The sequence below is a fragment of the Barbus barbus genome (genome assembly GCF_936440315.1).
Source record: "Barbus barbus genome assembly, chromosome: 17".
Lineage (NCBI taxonomy): Eukaryota > Metazoa > Chordata > Actinopteri > Cypriniformes > Cyprinidae > Barbus > Barbus barbus.
Window position 1 is genome coordinate 11,889,492 of NC_136745.1, and position 12,290 is coordinate 11,901,781.

Genomic DNA, 12,290 nt, shown 5'->3' on the forward strand with positions numbered 1-12,290 from the left:
GTAACAGTTATGACATTTACAGAATAATGTTACAAACATTTCTATTTCAAATAAATGCTGTTATTTTGGAGAGAAAAAAAGTGTCACGTTTCCACAAGCAGCACAACTGTTTTTAACATTAATAATTAATTTCTTGAGCAGTAAATCAGCATATTAGAATGATTTCTGAAGGATCATGTGACACTGAAGACTAGAATATTTCAGCTTTGCATCACAAGAATAAAAAATTATAAAACAGTTATTCTGAAAATATTTCAAAATATTATTGTTTCACTTTTTGATCAAATAAATGCAGACTTGGACATAAAAAAAACAAAAAAACATTAAAAAGTCTGGTTTCACAGAAAAGGTTTAAACCTAGTCCCAGCCTAAAATGTAAATCTGAGCAGTTTAATCTGTAAGAAACTTGCACTGACTGATCTTAGAATATATCAGTGGCCTTGTTTTGTCTCAAGATGCACACCAGGGGCCTCATTTATAAAGTGTGCGTACGCTTGAATCCACGCCAGTGCTCATATTTATAAAGACGGTCTTTGACGTAGAAAAGTGCTTAGCGTCACGTCAGGGTCTGAGCAGATGTACGCACTTTTTATTGTAGGAGCATTGCAGGTTTTTGAAAATGTAAGCTGTTCTTGCAGCTCGCTGTTCTAAATGATGATGATTGGTCATATTTTATATTAATGACATTAATTAGGAGTTCATTCTATGAATCACACGTACGCATATCTGAGAAATGATCGTAAGATCAAATTTAGGATGGTTTCTGCGCAACATTTTATAAATGAGGCCCCAGTAATGTTTTTTTCTAAGGCACGTTTATAAAATTACTTAAAACTCCTAATTGAACTATGGCCTAATCCTGGCTTAGTCTAAGCCCTGTCTGTGAAACCAGGCGTTTGTTTGTCTGGGAGGCGTGAACTCTTTTTTTACAATGCACAAACCATTTTAATTTAAGCTATATTATAATCATATTTGTGATGGTCTGCATCAGTCATGTGTAGCATCTTCACACTGTGGTGGAGGTGGAGGTGTTGGAGGGTGCGATGGAGGTTGTAGTTCACTACTGATCTCCCTCTTCAGTCCGACAGGATATGAGTGGGGAATCTGTCTCGTCATGCTCCTCCTCTTGGCTTTGCGTTGACGGTTCTGTCCAGCAGGTTTGACCCGATCACTAAGAGTGTCTGAGGACTCGTCAATGTACGCCAGATTCTCACCAAAGAAGTCCAGAAGGGAGGGATGAGGTGGGCCGCAGCTGTCAACCACGACGACAGGAACATCCTTCCGACTTTCCAGTGATCTGAGAGTCCCTTCAGCTCCAGACTCCAGGTCTTCTGAGTTACAGGAATATGACTCATATTCATATTCCGACCAGGATTCCGATGGTGTCTCGGATCCAGAGACTGATCCCGTTCCAGATTCTGAAAGGGACCTGGAAATGGCTCTGGATCCGGGTCTTGATGGTGGTTTCAGCTCTAACCTTGAGACGGATCTTGACGCTGGTCCTACCGTGAGCCTCGATCCTGGTCTCACCTCATATGCCCCATCTAACCACGACCTATATCGGGACGGCGGCTCAGACCTGATATCAGACCCTGGGGTGTACTTGCACGCAGGCCATCCGAGAATCAAGTGTCCATTCTCTCGGATAACATCCGCATCGAGAGAGAACCCATGAGCCAATCCCGCTGCGCTCAGTCTTGGGTGGCGATGATGGCGGTGACGCTTCCGTCTACGACGCCGTTGGAGCTGAAAGGGGTCGTTGAGATCCAGTGGCACGGGAATACGGAAGTCCATGGACATGTTCTGGATGTTCTGAGTCCAGTCTGTTGCATGGGCTCTCAGCTCCTCCATCTAAAACAAAAACACATTACAGAAAAGAAAAACTGATGGAGAGAATTAACTTATGAGGAAGTAGTCATATGATAAAGCAAAATGGTCTTCTTTTTAGCGTTTATTTTACACTAATCACCAATTGGATAAAACATCGCCGCCTGTGTTTTATCCTATAGCCTAAAATAAATGCTAAAAAGAAGAATAGAAAATATCCTTAATTTTCTAAAAAAAAAAAAAAAAAAACAATACAAAATTACAATACAAAACAAATAATGTACCGTTATGTTGTCATTCCTTTGCTCTCTAACTGAATACAATGTTATAATAGGCCTAGTTATTTAATAATAACATTAACAGTGAAACATGCATCTATCTCTGGATGGTAAAGAATAAAGAATTTAGTATAAAATCACCAAAATAAGTCTTAGTGTTAAGAATGAATAGTACACAAACACATTTCCAAAACTGTAAAAGGTCATTTAAAAAGAAAGCATTCTTGAATTATTTTGTGATAAACATTTTACTGTCTTAAGTGCACTCATTTATTTAGCCTATAAATAATAATAATAATAATAACTAGGGTGAAGTCCGCTAAAATGGGCCACGTTTTGGTAAATGACTTATAATACCCTGAAATAAGCTATGCAGGAGATCTAATGATATTCTTATAAATTAGCATGGGTCTCTTAAATATATTTATATTTTTTAAATGTGAAAAAGTATAAAAGTTTTAAAATGATCAGTATCAGCAGGAGCCACGGCACAACATTCAGGTAAAATGGACCAATATAAAAAGAGAACAACACAGGTAATTTCAGCTTAAATCATTTTATTTTTAACAGTACATTGACACTATTGTCTTTAGTGTGCCATAGCAACACCATAAATGTATTTCATTAATAGAAAGTTGAATGAATATTTAATTAAACAATGCAATTAAAAATGAACTGATCATGTTGTGTGTGTTTCTGTGCATTGGTGTCTTTTGTGTGCATGTATGTGTGCTTGTATTTTTTTTTTTTTTGAAAGACTTAAGATTTTGTATGGATACATATCTACAGTAGGCCTATAAACCTATTTTCACCCTCAATTTCTGTGTAAAAGTGTGTGTGTGTATGCAGCCCATCTTACTGACATCTTCCTTTCTTTCCCTTTCTCTTCTCGTCTCTCAGTTTCCTTTCGTTGCTTGTCCTCCTGCCATACTGTCTGCAATGCATTTTTTTTAAAGACTTTTGAATGGATACATATCTAGGCCTATAAACTTATTTTCACCCTCAATATCTGTCTAAAAGTGTGTGTGTGTGTGTGTGTATGCAGCCCATTTTAGCTGAAAATTGTGGCCCATTTTAGCCTAAACAGCCATATATCTAAAATAACCTTTTTCACAAAAATCTAAGTTTCTTTTATAAATTAAACTTTTTTCTTTAATCTGAAAGAGCATGTCAAAACATTGTTCATAAACCTTTGTAAAATGTCATTTATCCGTGATGCAAAGCTGAATTTTTAGCATTGTTACTCCAGTTTTCAGTGTCAAATGATCCTTCAGAAATCATTCTAATATGCTGATTTATTGTTCAAGAAAAATTATTTTGTAGAACTATTAATGTCTTTGCTGTCACTTTTGGTCAATATAATGGATCCTTGCTGAATAAAAATAATAATAATTTTGAACGATAGTGTACATCTCACATACAAATTTGTTCCACTTTGCAGATTTATTTTAAATAGTCCATATTAAACAGTCCACTGTGGAAAAACTGAAATGGATAAATCCATTGTTCATTCTGTCTGTCTCACCTCTGCACGTGTTTTCTTTGACAGCACTCTAAGCCAGTTCCCAATCATAGTGAGGATAGATGCAAAATAGGCCAGACCAAACACTATCCACAACCACACCAACGGCTTGTACAGGGGTGTTCCATCTCTCCTGTTCTCTGGAATAGAGGAAAGGGAAAGATAATGACACAGGGTTTATTCACAGGGGTGGTGTGGCCTGGTGGTTGAAAGCTCTGGGCTGGTATAATGGGAAGATTGCTGGTTTGAAGATTGAGCCATGGGAAAACACAATTGTTCAAATGAGCAAAGCACTTAAAGAAATATTCTGAGTTAAATACAAGTTAAGCTCAACCAAAAATATACACCACCACTCAAATATTTTGGGTCGGTTTTTGGTGTTTTTGAAGTTTCTTATGCTTTACAAGGCTACATTTAAAAAATATATATATATATACAATAAATACAGTAATATCGTGAAATAATTTTACACATTTAAAATTATTGTGTTCTATAATTTATTAAAAGTGATTTATTCCTTAATTTTCAGCAGCCATACGATGATCCTTCAGAAATCATGCTCAAAAATTGATGGAAATTGTGATACACTTTTTCAGGATTCTTTGATGAACAGAAAGCTCAAAAGAACAGCATTTACTTGAAATAGAATATTTTCTGACAATCTCTGACAATATAAATGTCTGTACTGTAACATTTGATTTAAGGCACCCTCACTTAATAAAAGTAGTAGTAATTTATTAAAAGACATATATATATATATATATATATATATATATATATATATATATATATATATATATATATGTAATAAATTAATTGTAGCATTTGGACCAATCAGACACACATTTATTCCTTATATTTAATGAATAATCCAGCAAACCCTCTTATTCAACAAACAATCTGTGAGGGTCTATGGATCCTTCTCTCCGAAAAAGCACCCTAAAAGGCTCAGTTACCAGGGCAACCATCTGATAAGACTGTTTTATAGCTCAAAAGTATGTGAGATGTGACATGCCGCAAGAACAGACCCTTCTGAAACCCACGCAATGCTCATACAAACAAAACTTACCTCCTTGTCACTCATAGACAAACCTTTCTACAGACATGCATCCCAGGACATTGTATGATTTTACCTATCTTGTATAGTGTCTCTTGCATTGTATTTTGTTTTATGCATGCTTTATGAGCAGTGTTGTGCAAGTTACTTCCAAACTGTAATACATTACAGATTACGTGTTACTGTTATTTAAAAGTAATTCCTTACCTTACAATATTACTGTCTCAGAATTGTAATGCGTTACATGACTCCTGTATTACTTTTGAGTTACTTTCACCAAAATATCTACAGAAGTAGAACTTAACATTCTAAAATGACAAAATGTACTAGAGCCCGGCCCTAATGGCAAAGTGTTTATATATCGTTCCGGCTTTTTATTAAGTTCATTTAGAAAAAAAACGTTTGGAAAATTTTTTTGTTCATTAAATAATTTTTTTCTTTCTTAAAGTAATGACCAAGCGGCCAGCGGCAGACCGGCAGGCTGATCATAGCTTATGTTTGATCAGTTTAGCCTTCTCAAATCATCACGACTTGCCTAAAATAAAATCTATAGATATACTAAGGTCAAGCATATAACAATGTTTAAACGTTAAACCTAGATAAATGTGCGCTGCATTCAGTAGTTTGTGCGGAGAGTGGAAGCTAAAGCGCAGGACATGGAGGCACCAGCGCAATCAATTACAATTTTTTTTCAATGAAAACAACTTACGCCATACTTTTTGCTCATAAAGGTAAGAGTAATACATCATTCGTAACTGTAAAGGGTCTACTTTTATTTGTGTGCACTAACAATATCAATATCTATAGAAAGCTTTAAATTAAATAAATAAAAACGTAAACAAAAACTATTTAATACAATCGTTATCCGTGAAGATGCACTTCTCTCTAAAGGCGCGTCTAACGAGGAGATGGCGAATCCTTACTATTTCCCCCGGACACATTCATGGTAATTAGTTTTGCTGGGGCTTTTGCTTTATTGGTGTATTTGAAGCAAAACTCTTCAGCTGACGGCTCACTGCTGCTGCGGGACACTAAACCCCGTCCAGCCGCTCGGACTCATGTTGTTTCCACTAGTGCGGTAATTTTTTTTCATCAATAATTGATGGATGTCTAAAATATAAAGATAAGGAGAAGCCTAAAACAGGCCCCAGGACCGGCCCTCGTCTGAACTATGACGTGAATATTTACCTGAAGCCCGGGCCTAGGGACATATAATAGTCAGAGACCGACTTTAAATAAAAAAAAAAAAAAAACTAAAAACAATTGGGGGCTAAAAGTGTGTTGTAACACAAGCGTTACTGAACATGTACCGAGTAAAATATTACTGAAAATTGTTTAGTAATGCCTTACACTACTGCGTTACATCAAAAAGTAATACGTTACTGTAATGCATTACTTTTGTAACGCGTTACTCCCAACACTGTTTATGAGTGAAGGACAAGTTAATGTAACCCCACCTATATCGTGTCTCCTACCAAATTAATGCTCATTTGATGACGCACACTTTGGTGTACACCACCTTCTCATAGAATGCCAGGTGTGTGTGTAATTTAATCAAAGTATAGACTGCTAGAGCCTTTTGAACCATGCTGTCAGACAAAGGGTCATAAAACCCCCCAATATTTGCAGCCTCCCGCTTGGAAATTCAGCCTTTCTCATTGGTCGAGCCCATCCTGAAAGGTGTGACTCTTCCCTGACTTTAAAGTGCTCACACACAGGTCCGCCTTGCTCTTCTGCTAAATCTTCCAATTGCTGCCTGTATGGTTGGACTCATGGAGCGCCTGAGCCGGTGCGGGCACGCCCGGCAGGCCCCAACATAGAGCTGTGTGCGGTCTCCCCAGCCTGGGGAAATGGCTCTTGACTACAAAGAGTCAGACTAATACCACTGGAGTTCATCTTCACTCAACCCTGGAATTCACCATCATGGAAATGCACTCGCTCAGACATTTCTCTCTCCCCGCTCCCGGCAGTCTCTGCATCTTCATCTATGGTTCCACTGCAGCCCACAGGGCCAACAGGCCCCATTTTATACCCAGCCATGTGCTTACTTAAGAGAGAGGACTCTCTCAACCCCAACAGAGTCAAGAACAACCAACCTCAGAGTTTCAAGAGATTGCAACTTTGGCCATCGAATGGAACCATCCAGACCTTCTTCAGAAACTGCTCTGCTCTGGTCTAAAATTACAGCTATTACAATTAATTCTATTATAATTAGTGTCTATGGCTTAAAAACAGATAATTAGATGATGTAAATGTCTGCGACTTCATGGCCGTCTGGATCCAATGACAAAACATCCTGCAATTCCAGGCGTAATACAATATTGAGCTCCTTAACAGAATTATAATACGGTCACATGACACAGTAAACTAAATCATATGTAATGATTATTGTATGTAGACATCATATATCTGTGCACCTGCCACATAGTCTCCAAAGCCCACCGTGGTCAGGGTGATCACGACAAAATACACCGCTTCCAACAGGCTCCAGCTCTCCACTTCCTTAAACATCATGGTCGGCACGGCGATGAAGACTAAGCAGCCAATCAGGATGGAGAAGACAGCGGAGATGACACGGACACTGGTGGGCTTCACACCCTTACGCTGTTCAGCAGGGGAAAAATCAAGATGATTTTCAACAAAACCTGACAACACAATACAGTTATCTTTCTTATTTTGGAAATTATTTGATGCTTATTAGTACTTGGGAATCAGGGGCTGGATTCACATAAATCTTTATAAGCAAAAATGTTAAGAAATTTCCAAATTTTTTAAGTTTAAGAAATTTATAAGAAAGTGTAATTCTTAAGAGGTTCTCAGGTAATTTCTTAAGAATGTCTTTAGTGGGTACTGATTGTATGGCGGTTCTTGCTGAAGACTTGTTGATCAACTCAATGGAAAACAACTCAAGGCTGTCTTTTTGCGCTGCATGCAGTTTACAGTAATAATCATAATAAGGCAAGACACTACTGACAAAAACTGCTTTTTCATGGACTGGTCAGTTTTGAGATTTTGGGTTATTTGGTTTCTCATAATGTGTTGTTTCAGACTAGTAGAAAGAACACATCAAATAAAAAAATACAGAAAAATACCAAATACAGAAATCAAAAATACTAATTTAAGTGTTTATTTTATTGCAGTTTATCTATTTGCGTCTGTATATTTATATTACAAAGCATATCTTTGAAGAAATCTCCACTTCAGCAGCATTCACATACACCAGACTTTACAGTTTTACTCCTATCTATATTGTTTTTATAGAGGGGTTTGTTCAAATGTCATTTGCCTGCATGTTATACATTCCTAAAAACATTGTGCTTTTTATTTTTCTGGGAGTTGATATTATTTTCTATGAAAGTTTGTTGCGCTACGGAAAAAAAAAATAAGTGTGACTTTTTATCTTACGATTCAGATTTTGTGATATTTGTAAGATTATTGTGAGATATAAACAAACAAACAAAAAAATGTTTTCCAATTCAGAATTTACATCTCGAATTTAGCCTTTCCTTCTCTGAATTGCCAGTTTATGTCTAACATTTCTGATATTTTTTCTCAGATTTCCAAGTTCATATCTCTGGCTTGATAAAAAAAAAAAAAAATCTAATCTAAAATCTAAGTTGTAAAAACCTTTGACTCTAATATTCGCTAAAATGAAACTAAAATTTTGAACCTGGCTTTATCCAATGTTCAGATTTCTGTTCTGGAAATGTATGTCAATTTGTGTATATTTAATTAGATAATCCTAATTTACATATTTAAACAAAATATCAGAAAACCTGATACAAAAATACCCCCCAAAAAGGTTTGCTATTTCTAATGTAATCAATCAACTGGGGAAGTATGGTGATATCTATTAGTTTTTCTTTTATTATTATTCGTAGTAACTGGCTGGAAGTTCAGCACTCGCCATGTACTTTAAACAGTTGCTTCTAAAGAGCCTGTTTCCAGATGGAGCTCATGTTAAAGGTTATCCGTCATTACTGTCTGTAGAACAATCTTATAAGAAAAAAGATTTATCATTTTTTATTACATTACTATGAAATGTTTCATATAATACAACACAGTTCATATCGCAAATTCTCTTTACAATTAGTAGTTAATACAATATGTAATCACTTACTGTTTTATCTCTTTGTCCACATTATTAATCAAATTTTCTTATGGTCTGAATTTTAAGGAGTCACTTACCAAGAACAGAGTCTCTACCTTTGCCACCGCTCTCCTCAGCAGGGTGCCCAGGTGGTCTCCAACCCCTGCTAACAGTATCCCAAACATGGGGATCCCCACCAAAGCATAAAATATACAGAACAACTGACCGCCTTTTGTCTTGGGCGAAATGTTGCCAAAGCCTAGAGAAGAGGAGAACATGTGAAATCAAGTTTCTAAGATGATGAAAGTGAACAATTAAACTCTAAAGTGAAAATATCTCACCGATAGTGGTTATGATGGTACCACAGAAGAAGAAAGCATTGGATGGATCCCATCGGCTGGTATAATTTGAAGTGCTTCTGGCATCCACACCTGCTTCAATGGCATCAACCACTTTCTAAAGTGAAAAGATGATGGATGATGCCCCAGTGTACATATATAACTACACACACACACAGAATATTTATAAAAAATACCTGTTGTTATTTTTAAGAAATGAAATGTTAATTAAAATAAAGCTAAAAAAAAACAAATTTAAACTTGAAAATATCAAAACGAAATTTAGAAGTGTTGTCTTGGCATTGGCAAAAAGGACAAAAGCATATTACAAAATTAGTAAAACTAAAATTTGCTATAGTATTTGAATACTAATTGTAGTATTTATAATTATTTTCACTTGCCTTTTATTTGATATTTTGTTTTATCATTTTAGTTTAAATTATTTTGTTATGTGTTGTTGTCATTTTATTAATTTGTGTTGCTTTTTATATTTCTATTTAAGTTTTCCATCTAATATTTTATTTTAGCTTTATTTTATTAAACTTTTCAATTTGTAATAGCTTTACTTAGACTAGTATTGGTTATATACCCTATAAATAATTATTTTTCAAAGTAGTAAATAAAAAAAGATTATTGGGAGTATATTATACATAAAATACTATTATAATTCCATGTTTAATTCGGTGTGTTGCTTGTCATTTCTTGGTAATTAATTGTGAAACTTACTAGCATTTTCAGAATGTAAATTATTTCTACACCAACTCCCCAAGTTCTAGATTGTAATTCCACTTAATTTTACATTTAAGTTTTCAAACAGACCTCTGTGAACTCTCTCAGACTGTAAGGGGTGACACAGCTGTGGTTCTGTAGGAAAGCCATTCGAGACGTCAGCAGCTCGCGGTGAGCCCATTCCTCCCTGGAGGACTCCAGCCAGCCGAACACCAGAGCCCCCAACACCAAATACAGCAGCACGGCTGCCAGGATAGTCAACAGTGTTGTGTACCGCATGGCTACGAGGCGCTGATGACGTCAAACAAGATGCCGCATTCTGTGGATGAATGTTTTGGAAACACTGATAATCATGTGTCCATCAGGTTAGGTGGAGCGAAGAGAAGAACGTCAAGGGAAACGAACACAATAATGAAATTATCTCTGCTTATCACAACAAATGAAGAAATGTGAGTGTGTTTTGAATATTTGGCAAAGTACAGTGGCCCCAAAAAGTATCTAGGATCATTTCAAAGTATGTCAAAATTACACAGAATATCATTGCGAAACTAATTATTGCAAATTAAATTGCATTTTGAACAGTATCACTTCTTTTTGTGAAATGTTCTGCTTGAAAGTGTTTGTGCTAAATGGCAGCTTATTTGATATTTTGTTATCTATTGCAATGGCATTTATTTATTATTATGAGTGTCTAAGTAACAGAATATTTCTAGGTTATAATAGAAAACAGAGATCAATTATTTACCTTATCAATGTTGTTTTTCCAAATTCACTGTTTTCTCCATTTCCTCCATATCAAATGTTTGCTGTAGCCATTTATACACTCTTCTTGTCTCTGCACAGCCTCTTCCACTGGCGCACATAAAAACCTGTGAGACATGACGGTCAAAAAAATGCTCTGAACACCCTGAAACTGACTCCAGATCAGCTTTGAGCTTCAGGAGCTTTGACCCAGTCCAGACACATAACAGGAGAGGGGTAAAGGCACAGAGGTAAGAAGACAACACATGACGGCATTGAAACAGAACTTCTGGCAAAGGTCTATGTAAACAAATTGTTCTACGGCCCTCTGACAGAACCCTGATGCTCACCAGGGCTCTCTAGGACTTACTTTGAAGACGCATAGTTACCGTATATTATGGTATACATTATGTTGACACTAAGTATTTGTAATCATTTGTTTTACTTTACTGTGTTATGTTTTACATTGCATTTATTATGATCGTAAATATGCACAACTTGCGTGTGTGAAATTAAGAAGAATTTTTTTTTTTTTTGGCAAAGAACATCAAATGGTTACAGATCTTACAAAACAGACATAAACAAATGGGTAAAGCACAAATTTAAAAATAGGTCAAATATTTCGGAATAAAAAACTGTGTTGCTCCCAAAACCAGATTAAAGCCTTTCATTTATTAAATTAAAATGACATTACGTTTCTCAGACCTTACTTTATTAGCCAAGTAATATATATTGATGCATCCAATAATAAATAGATTTTCATACTAGTATACAATATCTCTATTTGCTTAAGATTTACATTCAAATTCATAATAATTCATAATTCATCTTCACTCTCAAAAAAAGTATAAAAGCTATCATTTTCAAAAGGTACACCTTTGTACCTTGTTTACCCCTAAGAAGTGGATAGTAGTCCCTCAAATGTGCGTGTTAGTTCCCAAATGATACATATTTTGAAACGGTACTGCCTCAGAGAAAGCTGTTGTACCTTTCTGACACTTTTCCACATGCAAAAAACTTTGTTTTCGTTTCATTTTTGATTAATTGCAATGCAACAGGCAATAAAAAGTAACCGTTCACCTTTATATCTTCTTTAAAATGTTAACTATTCGTTTAATCAGTGCAATGCTTTACAAAACAGCATAAAACAGGTGTAAAGTTTGTGAGGGAGTGTTATCTTACCTCCGTCGGGAGTGGGTGTCGTGAGGACTTCCCTCTCTCCTGCAGAGCACTGTGAGAATACATGCACTCATCAGGACTTTCCCCATTCCCAAGTCTTGCGTGAACCTGAAGAAAACGAGCAGAGAAGAGACGGAGAGAGGAGGGGAGGAGAGAGGATTGTTTGGCAGACACCAACTAAAGCTGCCACTTTATTCATCTGTTTCAGGTGCTTAAAAAAATGTTGTTGAGCGCTCTTCTCTCATCTTTCGTCTCAGATTTTAATGTAATGTTATGTTATGAAACACTCCGCTAAGTTATTTTCTGGGAACCGATTTTTAACGTTCTAAGAACGTTCTCTGAAGGTTCTTTTGTAAACAAAAACGTTACCATTAATTAATTAATGATGGAATATTTCTATAGGCCTAACTTTTTATTATAAACAAAAGGTCAAGAAAACACGCGGAGGAGAGAAGTGATGTAATTGAGTAGACTACTGTCAAACAGCTCACTATACATTTACATTTGAAAAAGGTTTGGATTAAACTTT

The 12,290-nt window shown here is 35.9% G+C and overlaps 1 protein-coding gene across 1 annotated transcript; it reads right to left on the reverse strand.

Annotated features, from left to right (window-relative positions):
* Window positions 1–987: 987 nt before the first annotated feature.
* LOC306883592 (potassium channel subfamily K member 4-like) lies at window positions 988–10,120 on the reverse strand (the record flags this gene model as incomplete). The annotated part of the gene is made up of 6 exons (XM_079438964.1): window positions 988–1,851; window positions 3,631–3,767; window positions 7,102–7,288; window positions 8,873–9,033; window positions 9,116–9,230; window positions 9,932–10,120. The coding sequence occupies 6 exons, from the start codon at window positions 10,118–10,120 to the stop codon at window positions 988–990; spliced, it is 1,653 nt and encodes a 550-aa protein (XP_079295090.1).
* Window positions 10,121–12,290: the final 2,170 nt, after the last annotated feature.